The 19,353-nt window shown below is 52.7% G+C and overlaps 5 protein-coding genes across 5 annotated transcripts; 3 read left to right on the forward strand and 2 right to left on the reverse strand.

The window, feature by feature from the left end:
* Positions 1-1,755: 1,755 nt before the first annotated feature.
* PtrM4_086550 (uncharacterized protein) lies at positions 1,756-2,040 on the reverse strand (the record flags this gene model as incomplete). The annotated part of the gene is made up of 1 exon (XM_001940082.2): positions 1,756-2,040. The coding sequence occupies one exon, from the start codon at positions 2,038-2,040 to the stop codon at positions 1,756-1,758; it is 285 nt and encodes a 94-aa protein (XP_001940117.2).
* A 1,097-nt stretch (positions 2,041-3,137) lies between these two features.
* On the forward strand, positions 3,138-4,185 carry PtrM4_086560 (RplO, Ribosomal protein L15; the record flags this gene model as incomplete). Its single annotated transcript, XM_066106722.1, has 2 exons — positions 3,138-3,617; positions 3,670-4,185. The coding sequence occupies 2 exons, from the start codon at positions 3,138-3,140 to the stop codon at positions 4,183-4,185; spliced, it is 996 nt and encodes a 331-aa protein (XP_065963660.1).
* Positions 4,186-11,618: 7,433 nt separating this feature from the next.
* Positions 11,619-13,495, forward strand: PtrM4_086570 (Cyclin multi-domain protein; the record flags this gene model as incomplete). Its single annotated transcript, XM_066106723.1, has 2 exons — positions 11,619-12,041; positions 12,089-13,495. The coding sequence occupies 2 exons, from the start codon at positions 11,619-11,621 to the stop codon at positions 13,493-13,495; spliced, it is 1,830 nt and encodes a 609-aa protein (XP_065963661.1).
* A 1,741-nt stretch (positions 13,496-15,236) lies between these two features.
* On the forward strand, positions 15,237-15,659 carry PtrM4_086580 (Prp19-bind multi-domain protein; the record flags this gene model as incomplete). The annotated part of the gene is made up of 1 exon (XM_001940077.2): positions 15,237-15,659. One exon carries the CDS (start codon positions 15,237-15,239, stop codon positions 15,657-15,659), a length of 423 nt encoding a protein of 140 aa, XP_001940112.2.
* A 127-nt stretch (positions 15,660-15,786) lies between these two features.
* PtrM4_086590 (ATG22 multi-domain protein) lies at positions 15,787-17,106 on the reverse strand (the record flags this gene model as incomplete). Its single annotated transcript, XM_001940076.2, has 1 exon — positions 15,787-17,106. The coding sequence occupies one exon, from the start codon at positions 17,104-17,106 to the stop codon at positions 15,787-15,789; it is 1,320 nt and encodes a 439-aa protein (XP_001940111.2).
* Positions 17,107-19,353: the final 2,247 nt, after the last annotated feature.

The following is a 19,353-nucleotide window of genomic DNA, read 5'->3' on the forward strand; positions in this document are numbered from 1 at the left end:
AAATGTCGAAGCGATGAGGGTTATTAAGTAGAGGCTGGATAGTCTTGTGTTAGCTGGTGCACTTGCCCTGCAGGGAAGGGCGGGGAAGACGGACCTTGTGGAGCCGAAGCGGCAAGCCCCACCACGTGTTGGGGATAGAGCGATGACGTTCCCAAGGTCACAGTCGGCCACAAGACGTCGTCAATTTTCCAGTGCTGGGTAGTGCATGCCAAAATAACACATGTCCGTATATGACATCCAACTCGTGCGCCCCTAGTCTCTCACGTGGAATGTCCAATGACAAGCACCTTTCGCTGCATCACTAACTCTAGACCAGACATTACGGAAAACACCTCCAAGGACTATACCCTTCCAGAAGCAGGCTGGATGTACATTATAACTCTGTTCAACAACTACCTAGGTAATCTCCAAATCACCACCAAGGAAGTGCAGAGTGCTACATACCGCATACCACCCGCATAACGCAATATCCAATTCATCCATTAAATTCTAAAGAAAACAAGCAAAACCCAAGCCATCTTCCAACAAGCCCCCTCTAAAAACCCAACCTATCCAGACGCCATACCCAACCATATAATTATACTTGTCAAAATCATCATCTTCCCACTCTCCCCGAAGATTCCGATAATAATGTATACTTTGCCCCGGGTGAAAAGTCGTCGCAGTACCGCTTATAGCACTCCTTTCGGGGCTCTGCGAGCTTTTACCGGGAGTAATAGTGAACTGAGTAGTACCTGTAGCTATTCGTTTTGCAGTTCTGCGAGCTTCGCCTCTTCGGCCTTGGCGTCTTCGGCTAGTGATGTTTGGGCCAGGGGCTGGATTACTCAGATCTGTAGAGTGGGTGGCCGTGTGCTTTGGGGGCGGGTGTGGTGGCTTTGGGTATTTTTCGGTGGGGATAGGGGGTGTTGGTTTTAGTATATTTTCTGGTATGTTTTTGTCGCATCCTGTGTGGGAACCCACTTGACGAGGGCGGGGTGGAGGGTGATGGCCTGGTTTAGATGGATGGGTGTGTGGTGGGCTTGGTCGTGTAGGTGTATTTGGGTGGGTAGATGGTGTAGCTGGTTGCGTAGACGATGTATGACCCCTAGGGCCAAAGCCTGGAGGCCAGAAAGAAGGTGTGCTAGAATGATAACTATGTCCGGTACCCCACTTTCTGCCATCTCCGAGCCCCGTTATATAGTCTGAGTTGTAACCATACTCCTTCATCGTTGCAGATGTTGCAGTTGTGTTGCTTATGGCGTATGAGGTTGTGGCAAATGCTCAATGACTAAATGGCTTTTCAATGAGTCTTGGTACGAAGAAAAAAAGGTACTCCGCGTGGCAGTATATATACACCTTAGGATTAGTGAGTTAACTCACAACTAGTTTAATTCTTCTTATCCTAGCGAGTGGTGAGCTCGGATTTATTCACGAGTAGGTGTCGTGCGGTCACTTCACGCTCAAACATCACCGAGCACTTCTATGAATTGCAGAAATACACAAGTCATATCACAGCAATCTGAGCATGTCTTGTGGGGAGAGATATCTCATAGACATGATTCTATCCCAATGCCATCTCTCAAAATGTTGGAGTGGGTGAACCGTACGCATAGGGAAGAAGTTGAGGATTGACTGAGGTTGTATTGTACAAGCTATGGAAAGTTTATGTAGGTGAGTGACCATAAACAGCGCTAGTCTCAGATAGGCATCGTCCCATCACCAAACCGTGACACAAAACCATGTCTTGCATTGCAATCTACATGACTACATCCATGCTCAAGAAATACCGTCTTTCGTCAGCTCACCGCAGACCACAGAAAACGCTGCCATCTGTTTCTTCAGTGGTACATTGGCAGGAACGAAAGAATTAGCGGCAGCGTTCAAAGCATTGTTGAGCTTGCTTTTTTCTGACTGTGGCGAGGTATCGGTGCTCGACGACGACTTCATCGCTGCGCCCCATGCCTTTCCATCTTTGGGATATATGGACAACACACACCAGTTATTTCCATGCTCGATACCGATAACGTTGCGCCAGTCTTCCAGATCTTGGTTCTTGAACATTGCAACCTGCGATCGAATGATTTGCTTGGTGTGGGCGTTGATAATTCGTGTGCCGTCGTGAATGAAACTTTTGGTCGTGGTTGTGGTGGTGGGTTTAGTAAGTCAGTCGATAGAAGGTTCGGAGTCAGTAAGAGATGGAGGGTAGGCTTATGTACTGCACGGCGATTCACTCATTTACTAAGCTCCGATGAAGCGCGCGCAACTGCTTGAGAAGTAACTACTTCTATAACTCACCGCACATGTCACGCCAATACCGCAATTAACGCTAGAGAGTACAGTGAAATCCAAGAAAGACCACCGTTCCAGGTGTATGCTAAGCGCCTTGCTTCCAAGAAATGCGAATATGTGATAGGGTGTAGGTTAACACGACATGCATATTGCTCTAGAGCCAAAAGTCTCTGATGTTCCCTATATTTTGAACTCGAACCAAACTCAAGAGTGTCCACAGATGACTGTGAGATTGAAGAAAGTCGAAGACGTAGCTACCGTCGCAGTGCCACTTCCTGAGCACATATGAGTCTAACGCATTCAAATTACTAATAGGTGGACTAGTATTCCCTGGATACGTCGAGGGGTGAGAGAATGAGATGGGCATGTGATTGCATTATTGCAAAGCGCGCATGGGTATTCCTCGCGGTATTGACGATTCCGAGTGTTGAAGTGTGATGATAGAGTGCGGAGAGTGGCTAGGCTAACGTGATGGCATCACACCATTGCAAGAAAAGATACTAAGCTAGTCCATCATTAGTAGCGGTTCTGACTCCGTTAACGAATAGACTAATGTCAGTAACATGACACTTGTAGGGTTAAGTACGGAAAGGTACATGTAGACAGAGATAAGGCACTTTGTGAACGGGTTGAGAGAATCGAAAACATCTATTTAAGAAACCCATAGATACCTCTATCATTACTAAATGAAAGCCAGAATAATGAAGACCCATGACAATTCATCATCGTGAAAGAGATTCATCGATGTGATGGTAGCTTGAGCCCCAGAACGGTTAGACCCCGCGGCAATGCCCGCTTAGTCATGATATCGTCTTCGCAATTCGCAAATGGCATGCAGAACACGGGCAGCACCTGAATAACCAGCAGCCATGCCACCACGGCTACGACTCGTCCAATTGGCGACATCGCTACTCTCCCTATCGAGCAGGACAAATGCCGCGCCTCTAATCGCCCCGTTCCTCCTGCCCGCACAGCAAAGATGCGCCTCGATCCTCTCCTCGCTCTCTGACAACGCCGGCGCCTACAACAAGAAAATCCGGCGGGGTCGCGGTCCTGCGTCGGGAAAAGGCAAAACAGGTGGTCGTGGACAAAAGGGTCAGCATGCCCACGGAAAGGTGCCTGCTGGGTTTGAGGGAGGTCAGACGCCGCAATGGATCACGAACCCAGAGCGAGGGCGCGGGAAACACAACCCCTTCAAGGTGGAAATGTCGCCAATCAACTTGGACAGGATACAGGAATGGATCGATCAGGGGCGGTTGGATCCTACGAAACCGATTACCATGAAGGAATTGGCGAAATCAAGGTGTTTGCACGGCGTGAAGAGACATGGCGTCAAGTTACTGGCGAGGGTATGACTTTTCCCTTTCACGAGCGCAACGCAATTGCTAATCGGTGGCATAGCATCCAGAGAAGCTAACAACACCCATTCACATCGTCGTCTCCCGTGCTTCGGCCGACGCCATCGCACGAGTCGAAGCCCTCGGCGGCAGCGTGACGACACGTTTCTATTCCCCCACCGCCATCAAGCGCGTACTGCGTGGCGAAACTCACCCCGTCATCTCCCTACAAGCCTCGCCGGACCTAGTCGCCCTCGCCGGCCGCATACCAGCCGCCAAGATCCCCTCCCCGATCCTTACGGCCCTCCAAACGGCGGCCGAAGACAAGAAGAACGAGGTCATGGCGCAAGTCATGAAGCAAATTGGCTCAAAGTATAAATACAGGCTGTCTGACGCTACGGCAAGAAAGGACATTGAGTACTACCGCGACCCCGCCCACAGGGGCTATCTCAACTATTTGATGAAAGAAGGCGAGAGCCCGAGTTTGTTCTTCAAGCCGCCGGGCGAGGCCAAGGACAGGAAGAAGCAGAGCGCAAGGAAGAATGCGGCAAAGGCCAGTGCCGAGAACCGCCTCTTCTAGAGGAAGGTATCACGAACAAATATACTTGAACAAAACCATATACATGAGCATGTTTGCCCCATCAGTGACATATTTTCAAAGCATGTGTCGAACCATTTTGTATCACAAAACCCCCCCATGTAATATGTAGGTAAATGGCCGACTCCACCTCCCTCTAGTAGAAAAAGGCCCTGCAATCTCGCCCCAACCTTCCCGATCGAAGCCAACAAATCCACTTCCACATTTTTTTAAACATCAGCAACAACAGCCACAACAACCACCACGTCCCACGTAAGATGAATTGTATGAAACACGGATACGAGAGTCGTGGTGTCCCTTGACCTCCCTCCCTTATTTGAGTAGGTAAAGCAACACCTTCCATCATGCAGCCCCTACCTGACTGGCCAAATGTTCTCGCGACGACGACGACGACGACTTCTGGGACAACGCACCATCCCAAGCTGACGTGCACGCGCGCGCTGCCGTCGCCGCCGCCGCCGCTGCCAGCTCCCCTAACTAGTCATGTGTGCTATTTTTCCCACGGCCCATTTTTGCCTTTTCCACTTTCTCCAGACAGACGGGGCGGGCGTGTGAATTAGCGGGTTGGTTTGTATGTATGTATGTGTGTATGCCGTGTAGGAAGAGGGAAGAAAGGTTGCGCTTGGGAAACTATATCGGGCGTCCCACGGTTAACCAAGATTTTGATTTTCGCCATAACGAACGGACGGACGGACGGACGACGATGACGACGTCAGCTTTTTTTTCTTGACAGCGGCATAACATACATTCTAGTCAGCCCGCAAACATGGTTGACACGTTACTCATAGCTGACGGTCTAGAAGCCCATGCTTGGGCGTGCGGGCGTGCATGAAGCAACAACTTGTTAATGCGTTGTTTTGGGTCGGGTGTTTGGAAACGACGGACGACCTACTTACGTGCCGGCATGAAACATGGTTGGCATCGGGACACGCGCGCGCGGTCTCTGGTTTGCGACGTCGAAAAGGGCAGATTACAAAGGAAAAGAAGGTGGATGATTTGTAATTATTAACCCATTATAGGGCAAGTTTTTCGGTGTAGTACTGGGATCATTGGTATCCATGTCAGATCGCATCTGTATCATTGAGATGGGCGCCAAGTTGTGGCTGATGTGCTTCTCCTTGACGTCTTTGTCTCTGTGTGTGTGTGTTGAGACGTGACCAAAGAAAGAACAAGGGGGTTCCTCTGAGACATGTGAGAAGCTGCAGCCTTATAAAGCGACGCAAATATACCGACAAAAATCCAAGGGTGGCTGTGGAACACGGCAAACTTGCCTATTGATGATACCTTAGCACCACCTCACTGTGCAATTAGGCTTATAGCGACGGAGTCCGAGTGGAGGGACAATGCCAACATCAGAGACACAAACAACAACGTATGTGTCTCAGATGGTACATCTTGTCCTATTCTTTCTAGTATGACCGTTTACGTGCATACGAGCAATGCCTTGTGACCAACGGGATCGACGAGAAACAGACCCAACACCAACAACAGTTTTTTATCAAAGTCCGATATAGCCATCATGGCGAAAATAGACATGCGCAGAGTAAACTTGAAAGACGCATGTGACAATAGTGGGTCGTGGGCGTTGCGACAAAAAGACCTGGCTAATGTTTGATGATGTAGGTCTCAAAGAAAGAGCTGCGGGCTAGGTGGGACCGGTAACGGAAATGCTACGATGAAAGAAAAACCGTCAACAAGGTTCCAGTTCCTTGGGTGGCTTTTCGGGCAGCGAAAAGGAAGTTTTTGGTTTTTTCAAGACAAAGGCTAAGCCGGCAGACGAATGACGAAAGAGGACGACCATACATCAGTAATCATGGGCCGATTACGGCATGTGTGTGTGTGCTGCCACCGCCGTTACTTGTTGCGACGTGTCTGTAGTCAACAGCATATGATGGTCTGCAATCCGGTGAGACAACCTTGCCTGTCTTACGGACACCTTGTGCCGACGGCTGCTTGCGGCATCTTGCCTGCCCGATTCCTTGTAGCTGCACAAGGCTGAGTAGTGGATATATAGACCCGTACTGAGAGCTCGTCATAGCCCTCTGTAAGTAGGGCACACACTATGCATATATTGGTAGTAAGCCAAGACATTCCGGCCTATTCGGTGACATGCAGGTGGCGCAGATGCCGGCCCGTGTTCAAGTGATGAGTGCGTTCGCTTGCAGTCAGGGAAAGCTGAAGTGGATGCGCTGAGTGATGTACCTACTGCGATCAGCGCCGTCTGGCCCCAAGCCGCGCCTTGGATAGGCTGGCATGATTAGCTGCAACCAGCGGCTCGAACGACCATCGATCAGGATAGATGAGCGCCCATGGTTGCTTTTGAGCACCGCAACAAGTGTGGAGTGGCCGTTGGGTTTGGGCGTTGTCTGCTTGGTTGGCTTTTGCATGATGGTGACACGGTGAGTCGCCGCACGCAGAGGAGGCACCGCCTAATGTCAAGGCGTTGCTGAAACATGGATACCATATTCAGCGCTAGGCAGCCAGCGGCTGTGTAGCCTACGAAAGCCGACAAAGTAAGGAAGAAGCTGAGTTTGGCCGGCTAGCCCTAATGTTGTTCATGGACGACGGGTGGTGCAAGGTTCTAGCAACGGGGAGCGACGTCGTTGGTGCAGATTGGAGGAACGTCCTGCATGTTATCTCGAAGGATGGGGTATAATGATGTGTAACTTGGTCACGTAGAAGGCCGTAGAGGGGTCGGATGAACTAGCAGGTGGAAACATGGAAAAGACATGGCTAATAGAACATGTGGCGTAACGCATGCACCCGTGGAGTCGTCGTTGTCCATGACAGTGTCAGCCGCGGGATAGAAGAGATGCTAATGGTCAGGTGCGTCGCCTCGCAGATCGATAGCCAGGCCCTTGTATACATTTTCACTCAATCTCCGGTGCAAAGCAAGTATCGGTGCCCCTTGGATAAAGCCTATCGCTCCCGCGCGTTGTGGTCTGACCAGTCATCATGCTGTAGCACTGTCAGACGAAGCAGCCTTTTCAGGCCCGGTGGTTGTGTCACACTATACCTATTTACAATTGTCAAAGGACGGTATCTAGACAGTGCAAGGGATCCATCATGCTGGTCACGGATGGCTCGGGGGTTGGATGAGGGCGTAATATTGCTCTGGAGCGTGGGGTTCCGGAGTGCTTATTCGCCAGGGGTCGTCTTACCTACTTGTTTGAGCAGCAGAGAGCGGGGAATTGGCGATATGGATCTCAAGGACGCTAGGCCCAACACGGTGGGCTCGTGTGGCAAGAGAGTACGAGCAGCTGAGTCGGCATGAGGCTGGCCGGCCGACTGCGAGGACTCGCGATTGTGCGTCTATCGCGCTCTGCTTTTGCGAATTAGCCCGCTAAGGCAGCAGCAGTGACAGAGCGGAGCGAAAGAGGCGTAGCGGCACAGGCCGTGGTTTTGGGCAAGCCAAGAACGAGTCGCGAGCATTTTTGCTCTGGCCAGGTAGCGTGATCGGTGACCACCTCTGGCGGTAGGTCTTGGGCAAAAAGGTTCCGCGGCACGGTTTAGGCAGAGATTCGTAGCGAAGACGGTGAGAAGTACGGTATACCCAGCACATGTCGGATGCCGCGGCCAAGGGTTTGCATCGTGACTTGTTTGTGCCCACCCTCGAGGCTCGGTTGAGCAGTTTTTTTCTTCACGGCAATCTTGTCGCCCGGAAGAGGGAAGAGGCGCTAGACGGGCATCCATGGTGGTGTCTCGGCAGGGACAAATGTTGAAAACAGACGACGGCATCCATCGACGATAAATCCATAATGTGATGTACGCGTCGTGGAAGCACGGTACGTCTCAGCGCACTATAGGGCGAGCTAATACATGTGCCGTGAACGGCATAGACTCGTCTTACACCAGTCCAACGCATACACAAGGCTGGGCAGCACGGGCGGGCGTCTCGCTGCTGCTCGTATAATGGTGTAATGGTGAGGAAAGCTGTGCCGAATATGGACCGTCTACTCGGTACTACGGCTCCGCCATGGTTGAATAATCCATGGAAGGAGCTAAGCTGCCCTTGCTGCGCCAAAAAAGGCACCATCATCTCCACCACACCGGCGGGCAGGCAGGCGGGCGCGCAGGTGCGGTCGGAGTTGCGGTAGCGGTAGCGGTAGCGGTTGCATTTTGCAGTTCAACATGTACATGTCAAGATACGATGCAGCACTGCAGCCTCAGATGCACAGCGGGCGCCCGCCGAGGGTTTCCTTTGATATAGTATGGAGACAATGCATCACGATTGCAGGACGGGTAAAGGACTCTTGTATCACACATATCAGTGCCTCGCCAGCGGAGCGTACTTGGCCAGCACAGGCATCCCGAGCCTCCCGTTCGCATCGAAGGGGGGGGGCGTGTTTGAGATGTCGCCCCCCTCACACCGACATCGTACCGATTCCTGATGGAACGCCGTATTCAGCATTAGCGAATGGATGCATCCATGCGTGCTCCGTTCCAAGCTCCAAGATCCAAGCGTTTGCCATGGTGCGTGGTGTTCAGAGTTGATTACGTGGGCATATATTTGCTCCTGACCTGACCGGCGCCCGAGCAAAGCGTGACCAGGCCCCTTGCCCATGTACGTATGACGGTGCGCGCTTTGCTCCACCATTCCAACATCCTCACTCATTGCATTGCAAAGCACCATGACGGGCGGCACGGAAAGTCGACTGCTATCGATAGATTACGGGGGTATGTGCTGCGTCTCCCCTTGCTCCTGGCGATATTTCCGTCACGGTGCCACGGCTAGCGCAGACATTTAGCGACGCCCATGATTCTGGCCTGCTATTTGCAACTGCTCACATACGAGCCAAGCAAGACGGACGACTCCAGAAGCAAGCATGCTTTGCCGGCGGTGCTAGGCGACGGAACAGCCTCTGCGAACCACGGGCGCGCTGCTGCAGTGTGCGATTCAACGTGGTGCGTTTGCCTTGATGCATTTGCAACAGCAGCAGCAGCGTCCGGGACGACGGCGGTCCCCCTTGACTGGACCGATGCTGCTGATGGGGAGGGGTGGTCGTGGACGCGTGCTCTGTGATGGAATGCAGCAGGCGAGGCGCGCACAATAGTCCCCAATACGTGTTTCGTCAGGGGCGCTGCAAAGGCGGTTCTGCAGTGCAGATTGCCTCAACTTGGAGTGCACGCAACGCTGCCCGAGCTCAATAACAATAAGTCATCTAGCGTCGGGGCAGGAGCAGGCTGACGATTGGTCGGAAGCAGCGGGACCGAGAGAGGCAGCCGAGTGGGCTCCACTTGATTGGGAGTCACACGAAGCAAAATCATCTGCAAAAAAAGAGGATTGAAGATCAGCAGTGCTCGCTCAAACTTCAGCCTGCAAAGCTTCGCGTTGGACAGGGTTCGGGCTCGGAATTAGGGTATGATTAGGGAAAGGTAAGACCGGCGACTTTGCTAGGGCGGGCGGGCTGGGCGGCCTGCCTTCGTATCGATTCCTGTTTCTGCGTGTCCTGCGTGTGCTGCTTCTGAGGCTGGCGGCAGCAGCACCACGGTTTGGCCATGGCAAGTGGCAGTCCCGTCTGCGTCTGCTTTGGCCGAGAGCGAGGGCGATTGCATCAAGCACGGCATGGCGGAATCATCGACGCGGAAGTGGAAGCATGAAATGCCATTCCAGACCGCCTGCCCGTTGTCTGATGACTTGACTGGACTACCACATCATTCATGGATGGACCGCCGATGCGCTGCGTCGTGCTGCACCACGCTATAGTATAACCCTCGCTCTCGGCAATTCCTGCTCGCGGCTGGTGTCTTTTACATTCGTGTGTATGCCTATTGTTTGTGTGTGTGTGTGTGTGTGTGTGTGTGTGCGTGTGTGGTCCGTCTTGGCCGGTGTAAGGGACCTCACAATCTCTGCACTCGCTCTCGCAAAAGGCTCCGGGCAGCGGGCACAACCAGGCCTACCATGTAGGGTGCAGCGAATTGCCGGCACATGTGCGCTGCTGCGTAAGTAGGTACAGACAGGGCAGCGGCGGGCGGATTGATGAGGCCCACCAGCGCTATCGTTTCTTCGTTTGCGGCCGGAATGGTGTCCCACTGTCGCAGTCGCAGACTGTGCGCATTGGGAACGCCGTGTGTGGTGGGGGTGAATGATGATGGCTGAAGCCCCTCTCGACGCGCGCCCATGCCACGGTCGGGACTCGCTGAGGCTGTATGGCGCGGCGCAGCCACCAGTTCATCATCTCTCTGCACTCATTACAGTACAGATTACAAGCACCACTGGTTGAGCGTCGTGAAGCCCACCATCAGCGGCCTGACTCTTGCTCTGCACTAGCAGGTGCAGCGTATCCATGGCCCGCCGCCGTGAAAGCTGTGACGATCGTGTGGTTTGGTCGTCGGCAGCGTCGTCGTAGTCAGCCACCCACAACATCACGTCAGGCCCGACAGCACTCGCACTCGATCAAATCGAGTCGTTGGCCCTGGGGGCGCGGCCTGGTCACGGAGCCCGCTTGTTTGTCTGGTGCTATGTAGCAGACGACTAGTTAGCCACGCCGCGCGGGCTAATTGCGACTTTGCACCTACATAGCAACTAGCAAAGCGTGATAGACAAAGCGCACCTGTCCGGTCGCTCACTCCTGCCTTGCGCGAGCAGCAGCGCGAGCCCCCCCGGTCGCGGTTGCTTTGTGCTGGTGTCCGTGCACATCCTAGTCCAGCAGGCGCGGTTGATGTCAGAGCGTCTGAGCGCGGCTTCTCCTTCTGGATCCTGGATCAGCCTCTTGGGGCGTTCCTCCTACCCTGCTCGCTCCTGCCTGGAACCTTCCGAGCCTTCACTACTCCGTGTGTGTGAATTACCTATGTTTTATTCAAATCCAACGGCCCCAAGCCATGTCTGCGCAAGCAGCGTGCGGGCCCCCGACAATCCGCCTCCCTACCGTCACAATCACTACTCCCCACCCAACACCAAGCCGCTCCCGGCATAGCAGCCATCGGCCAGGACACTCACTGGGCCTGCCCTCTCTTTATTGTGCCCATCCAACCCTCCTTTGCCTCACCCTCGTCGTCTAGTCGTCTAGTCGTCTAGTCGTCTGGTTGCAAGCGTCGTTGCCGTGTCCCGGAACCAGGGTTGCATTATTGGCCCAGCACACATATTTCCTCGTAGTAGTCGACGATATCTTGCTCCTTGCTTCCAAACAAAACTTGCCTCCCTCCACTTTCACTTCCACTTCCACTTCCACTTCCATCACCCTACCCTCACCACCGCGCTTGCAGTCAAGGTGAATCGTGTGCAAACAAAACCTGCCCGGACCACCTCGAGGACGGCAGCCGTGCCCATGACCGCCCGCTCACATTGACGTCGTCGCCTTCCTCGCCATATCCACTTGCTTCCTCGCCGTCTGCCTTCCTCCCGCCCGACGCCTTCGTCCCTTCGTCCACCCATTGCCGGCCACATGCTCGAGCTACAGCTCCCTCGCCCACCAATGCCTCACGCCATCCCGCGGGAGCCTCCCTTCAACCTGTTCGCTCCTACCTCGCACAGCTCCTCCAAGCTCGACACAACCATGCAGCTGCCCTATCCCAGGATATCCAACGGCTATGAGCAGGACTCGCTGCGGACAGCTCCGAGAGCACCTCTCACCCCTCCCGACCTCCCAGGCTCAGCAGTTAGGGTCGTATCGCTGCCGTCGAATCAGGGTTCTGGACACCAGTACGGCTATCAGCTGCCTGCTATTGGAAACTCAAGATCAGTCACAGCCACAAGAAGCCCTAGCCCTTCAAGGCAGCAACCACAAGCACAAGACATGGCACAGACACCGCGGAAAAAGTGGTCAATATCACCCAACCTTAGGATACCGCCAACTATTAGCACACCGCAAGAGGGTCTTCCTCAACTCGCAGCAGAGGTGGGTTCAAAGTCTTCTCATCCGCAGTACCTGTATTGACTTGATAGGTGACATGCCTCTTCTGGTTTGAGAGCGCCTCAACTCTCCAGCAAGTGGTCGATACCTCGTCCCCACGTCAACCCCTACAACCTCTTGTCCCCGATGCACATCCTACAACCGGATTCCGCAAATGGGTAGCAACCATCTTGACCACCACACAGGTTGCTCAGAATGTCATTCTCTTGGCATTGCTGTTCATCTACAGGCTGAAGCAGACCAACCCCACAGTCAAGGGTAAGCCAGGCAGTGAATATCGTCTCCTAACTGTAGCTCTCATGCTGGGCAACAAGTTTCTCGATGATAACACATATACGAACAAGACATGGGCAGAAGTCTCAGGCATCTCGGTACAAGAGGTGCACATCATGGAGGTTGAATTTCTCAGCAACATGCGTTACAGCCTATTTACATCAAAGGAGAAATGGAACGAGTGGCACGGCATCCTCGGCAAGTTCGGCACTTTTTTCGATCGAGCCTCCAAGATCCCCGCCTCTGGTGCGATAAGCCCAGTTGGATCCCAGCATATGCTTGGAGTGCCGCCCAACTTTGTCCCGTCGCCACCTACCCAGCAACAAACTTCTCCGCCTACATCCATGATGTATTCGCCCAGCCACATGGCCTTTTCCAATACCCCGCTTTTGCAACCACAGGCCACATCAGCCACCGTTTCTCCGATTGGCGCTCTTCCTGAACTTGGGCCCATTCAGCGTAAACGCAGCGCTGACTACTCCGCCGAGCCACCAGCGAAGCGACAGGCTCACGGATTTGCGCCTGGTCCCTACAGCAATGCACCACCGATCCCTACCCTGCAAACGCCCATCAATAGGTCCTTTGAGCCACCACCGTCCGTTAACCGGCTGCCGCCTCTCCCAAGCCTTTCCATACCTCCTCTACAGCAGATGCAGCCTGCACAGACAAAGAACTGGTCGGAGCTTCCACTTCCGGTTGCAGGTGGTCGCTCGATGGCTATGGTATATCCTCCTCCGGTTCAATGGCAACAGCCCAATAGCACACCGACTACCTCGGCCCCACCTCCTTTCCCTCATAATTACACACCGACTACCGATCCCTCTCGCCAAGTCAGTCCGTATCCTCAGTCAGCTGGTTCCTCGCCTGTGAGCGCTTCGTATCCAGCGACCAATTCCAGGCAGCTGTCGCCGTCCCATTTCTTGAACCAGCGTCAATCTCCATATCGACCGGTCAGGGGTGTGCAGACATTGCTTGTGCCACCACCATCTACATCCATTCACAATCCGGCACGGAACATTGGTTACGACCAGATGCAATATCAACCTCTTGGCCGACCCATGACAGATCGGCGCTCTGGTCTCTTGCCGTACATGGATCGCAGTGCATGGCCCGAGACTAACCAGTTTAACCAACTTCCCGTCCCTCAACAGCCAGTTTTTAGATAAACTGCCATGACCTTGTCTTCATGTATCCACTTCACCAAGCTCTGAACAGCTGATGGTGTTCAACTTTTAGTTTACTGGATATCTTATTTGCTGCGTTCGAGCGTGCATTGCATTGGGGGGTAAATTTTCTTCCTGCTATACGATCAATCGAGTTGATCAATTCTTTCTTCAGGGAAGTTAGCATACACAGGCGTTACTGTTCATGTCATCTTGTGCCTAGTCGGCAGGCGAGACGTGACGGAATGAAATTTGGCATGAACGGCGTTTTGACCGTGATCGAAAGCTATCTTGGCTTTGTAGTGTACAAGCCACTAGTATAGGAATCAGCGGTATCTAGCCCCCATGGGCTGTCAATTAAACCCAAATTAGATTAATCCATGATCATCTTGTGTTGTCATTAATCGTATATGGAGTGTGTGACATACCGCACACAGGATTATAGGCTGATGCTTTTCTGGGAGCGGCTTGTCGTATACCTTCGGATTTGCTGTTTCATATCCAGGCCCATGTATGTGTAGGGGTAATGGCCTGACAAAATACGAGCAGCACTCATCTTTGATTGTATTGGAACGCGTAATCTGGAAGTCATGAGCACGAGCGAAATGTGGCCCACGTCTAGGGCGGAGCATCGCAATCTTGCATCCGACTCTCGGAGGTTTGTACTACCAAGGGATTACTTCCAACATGGATCCTTGAGGCTGAACGAGGATGCTGATGAGTACATGGACAGTAAGACTTGGCCGCACGGGTGATATTTTAGTACTCCAGGTACGGACGTAACGGACGTAACGGAGAAATGGAACCTGGGCGTAAGAGTGAGTTGGAGTGAGAATTGGCTTGGAGTGACTTACGTGCCAAGCCGCTTACAAGAGCCGCGGCAGCGCAACCATCCAGTGTCGGACCTTCTCTCGTCTGCGCAACTCAACAAACTCTCGCCATGCCGCCACCCAAGTCCAAGAAACTCACCGCGCAACCGGTGCGCACGCGCCAATTCGCCGGAAAGCCCAAGGTCGCAGAAACTGAAGAGCGCTCAAGCTCAGAGTCGGAATCTGAAGAGGAGCAGCCCAAGCCTACACCTTTTGCGAAACCGAAGCCTGCGCCCATCGCGTCCTCGTTTCCCAAGTCAGCGCTCAATTCGAAACTCGCGTCGCGGCAAAAGTCTGAGGCGGAAAGAAAGGCATTAGAGGAGGGGTTTGAGACGGAGAGCGAAGAGGAAGGCGGCGAAGATGGCAGTGAGAGCGGGAGTGGCAGCGGGAGCGAGGAAGAGTCTTCTGAAGAGGAGGAGTCCAGCAGTGAAGATGAGGCGCCAAAGAAGCTGCTACGGCCCGTCTTCCTGAAGAAGAACGAGCGCAACAAAATCACAGCACCCGTCAAGTCAGCAGAGGAAATAGCGGCAGAGGAAGAGGCCAGACGGCAAGAGCAAAACCGGGCACTTGTCCAGGAGCAGGTCGAGCAGCGCATCGCCGAAAAAGCGGCTGGGAAGAAGGACTGGGACGACGACGTAGAAGATGCCGACATCAACGCCATCGACGACACCGACGGCCTAGACCCCGAAGCCGAGTATGCCGCGTGGAAGCTACGCGAACTCAAGCGCATCAAACGCGAACGTCTCGCCATCGAGGAGGCCGAAGCCGAGCGCGCAGAGATTGAGCGTCGTCGCAACCTCTCCGCCGCCGAGCGAGAAGCCGAAGACCGCGCGTTCATCGAAAAGCAGCAGGAAGAAAAGGGCGACCGCGGCCAGATGCAGTATATGCAAAAGTACTTCCACAAGGGCGCCTTCTTCACCGATGAGCTCAAGGAGCTCGGCGTAGACCGCAGGAACCTCATGAATGCTCGCTTCGAGGACCAGACCAATCGCGAACTGTTGCCCGAGTTCATGCAGATTCGCGACATGACCAAATTGGGCAAGAAGGGGCGAACACGGTACAAGGACATGAAGAGCGAGGATACGGGCAAGTGGGGTGACTTTGGTGACGACCGCCCACGAAGAGATAGAGGTGGTTATGGCGTCGACGATCGGTTCAGGCCAGACGCTTATGGAGGGAGGGATCGCGACGGAGAAGGAGCTACAGGCGCGAATGCGAAGCCGCTCGGAGAGCGAAAGCGGTTCGGAGATGACAACGACCGAGATAGCAAGCGGCCGAGAGTATCTGAGCAGACATAAAAACATTGTTGTGTCATATCGGCGTTTGATAGCATTGGGCGGCGTACCACACATTTTTACCAGGGGCATTCCAGGGCGTACAGATACGAAATACACATACCCACCGATCCCAGCTCGGGGTTTGATCTCATTCAACCATCACCCTCTCATACGTGCCTCGTCCCCTACCATCACCCTCTGCCATCATCCTAGCGTCCTCCCTCCCTTTCTCAACATTCAACATCCACAACAACGGTGCGGGCAACACGACTAGGACGGCGAGAAAGAAGAACGCCGGTCGAATAGTACCGGCCTGATCGACAATCCAGCCTACCAAAGCTGGCCCAAAAGCGCTACTCCCTTTGTCTGTCACAGCGAACAGCGCAAAGAAGGCTGCCTCGCTTCCCTCTGGGATCAAAGGCGCGTAGACGGAGCGCGCGTACGAAGATATACCACCCATGACTATCCCATGCACGACGGCGATGGGATAGATTTCCCAAGCCTGCTGCAATCCGATAAACCCCAGGCTTTTGAACAGCGGAATATAGCCCAGCAAGCCGTACAAAGGAATCACTTCCATGCCGGCCACACAACACAGCAGTATCATTTTCGGCTGTAGACCATACCGGCGCTGAATCTTCGGCCATGCAAATGCGCCTACGACACCCGAGCCGATTGACGTAATGGATAGTAGTGCAATGGCAATAGTGCCCATGTGTAACTCTGTCCTCGCGAAGAGTACCGCCGTTCCGGAAATAGTAGCCACGGCATCGGAGAGGAGGAACCACGAGATGAGGAAGAGTAGCGTCTGTCTGAGACTGATGGCCCTCTTCAAAGTCCCGTAGAAGCTCCTCAGCGAGAACGAGGTATAAAACAGAAACGTACGCAGCTTCGACGACGCTTCTGTATTATTTGCAAAACCAGGGCGTGACTGCGTGGGCAACGGCGGACCCGGACGCGGGCGCAGCCAGAGAAGTGTTGGAATGCTAAACACAGCCCACCACACGCCCACCATGAACAGGATGATGCGGATCGAGAGACTAGGCGAGGTTTTGGAAAACGATGTCTTGCTGAACAGGAAGATGATGCCGATACTCAGGACCTGGACGAAGACTGCGGATATGTACCCGTAGCCTACACCTTTACTGCTGATTTGCGCCGAGCGCTCGAGATCGCGCGCTAGCTTCTCTGGGTTCGATCGATGTATTATTGATGACGGTCCGTTGGCGGGGTTCAAGCTTTCGAGCTCAAAGTCTGAGGCGGAATCCGATGACAGCGACTTGCCTATGGAGTTGTCGGGGTAATGTGCTACTAGCAACGGTAGGAAAGCGTTTAGCAAGACAAAGGAACACCCCAGGCTGGAGACGCCGACGATGACTAGGATGGGTGCTAGATAGTACAACGACGGCGAAATAAAAATGAAAAGACAACTAGCCAGCGAGCCAGTATAAGATGTAAACATCAACATCCTTTTCCGATACGGCCCTTTATACCAAAAACTTGTGAGAATCTAATCACATGATGTAGCCAGGAGGGACGGGGAGCGTAGTACATACCATGATCAGCAAAAGAGCTAAAACATATCAAAACGAGAGCTTGCAGTAACACGGCCGTGGAAAAAGTGTACATGGCAAAACTACTCGTCGACATGTCTTTGCCCAGATATCTCACGATACATTGCTCTTCGCCTTGCTTTTTCGGTGCAGTTGCGTCTCCTACTGGAGCTTGGTGGTGGTCGATACATGGTTTAGACCGGTCGGAGAAGAAGACGCCGTTTTCTCGAGCGAGCTGCTCGAGGATGACGGGGAGGAAGGCACCTTGGTGTTGTAAGTACGGTGGTGGCAGTGGTGTTTGATATTTAGTGTAGTGGTGGTATCATTGTGTGAGGTTGATTATCAACCAAGAGGACAGACATGACTTACCGACAGCGACCACAGCAAAGACCTACAAACATGTTAAAAAATTGTCAACTCTGTAAAAGAACCAACATACTTCCGCAGCAATCGGATAAGCAAACCAGCCCTTCAACTCCCTCTCTGTAGTCGGACTCGTATCCTCGCCTTCGTAACTAGGGCGTTCAACCGGCGACGTGTTTAGACCAGTTTCATCCTCATCATCATCATCATCTGAAAAAGACATTGTTCTGTCGGATCTGTTAGGCTGCGAGAATATGAATGCACATTATTCTTCTAATGGAGATAGAGCGTGGTGATGACGACCCGAGACGATCCGATGTGGGTATTATTGCGTGGGTCTGGCGGTACTTGTTTATGGTGGAAGGTGGGGCCGCAAAAGCAGATTATGTCAGGCCAGCCTCATGTTCAGAGACTATGCGCTAGTTACATGAAGCAGACTACAGGTGATTAAAGTTCTGGATGAATATGCAAAGGTGTTTGGGAGAGAGACGGAGTTACTGGTATAAGGTTTCTTGTAAAGTACATGTCTTCATGGGTTGCTATCACTATTATCTGCCGGTTTTAAGCGACTCTTCAACCTCGTGTACATTCCTCCATAGATCAGACGCTGCATGGATTCCCCCAAAGATTACAATCGTGTTTTCTTATGGTTTGCTCAACACCAAGGATAAGCATGTTGGTTGGGAATAACGTTTTGGAGGTGGGTCGATGACGTAGCTTACTTTGCTAGCGTCCTGCGTCGACAGACAGCTCTTTCACGAACTTCACAAACGTAAGATACTATGAAGATGCTATATATGTAGCTCTCCAGCTGATGGTAACAGTTCCGTGCTACTATGGTGTTTGCTAATCGAAGTGCTCGTTTAATCTCTGGGGAGTGTGCAGTGTTCACGATGCTCGATCGCACTCTCCACCAAGGCGAGGGGAGGCGTTCAATCTCGGATAGGGGTCAAGCTGCAGCTGTAATGTTCATATGTGTGTAGTTTTGTATTAACTATACACGGTACTATGGCACTGTTATGCACGATGAGTTATTGTGTGCTGGAATCAAACAAGTGATCATTGTACTACATGTATGCTGCACGAAGGAGGCCGGGAATGATAGACTTCGACTTATAGAGGGGAGAACAAGCCGAAAACATCAAAAAGATAAGAAAGGGTTCATCTGCAACAAGAGCGGTCATGCTGAAGCTTATACGCAGTGGATTAAGGCTATTTTTCAAAATAAACCCAAGCTCAGTTGGCGCACCCTGTTCTATCTGAGATACTGACAGCATACCTTCTGCAGTAGCACTTCAAGGATATAACCAGACGCTACAACCTCCTAGCTTACAAGGAACCAGTGCCAGTCTTCTGATTATACAAGCCAATCCTGGTTGGGTCCCACCTTGTTTCTGAACGACAGCACATAGAGCTGAATCATAGAATTATAGACACGGAACCGATGTTAAGCGTGAAGGAATTTTGGCGCTCCAAGAAAAGCGAGAAAGTGGTAATGACCTTCACCAGGGATGGATGCCCTAGACAGGCATCATACCATCCAGTTGCAAGTCAAGCCCTGTCGCATACGATGATTTGATGTGATCATAGTGTTCAGTGGTCTTGTTCCTATGACTGTTTAGCACATGCAGCATTAGAACCGGGCGGGCAGATAAATACCCTGAAGCCTTCCTGTTCATCTGCAAAGGACACTCGCCGACGTCTTCTGGCTGCTGGAGACGGCCTCCGATCCTCTTGAGGCAGGTACTTATCACCTCGCCAAGGTTGCCTCGTCTCCAGACGATGATAGCTATCGCCGA

Source organism: Pyrenophora tritici-repentis, chromosome 3 (genome assembly GCF_003171515.1).
Source record: "Pyrenophora tritici-repentis strain M4 chromosome 3, whole genome shotgun sequence".
Lineage (NCBI taxonomy): Eukaryota > Fungi > Ascomycota > Dothideomycetes > Pleosporales > Pleosporaceae > Pyrenophora > Pyrenophora tritici-repentis.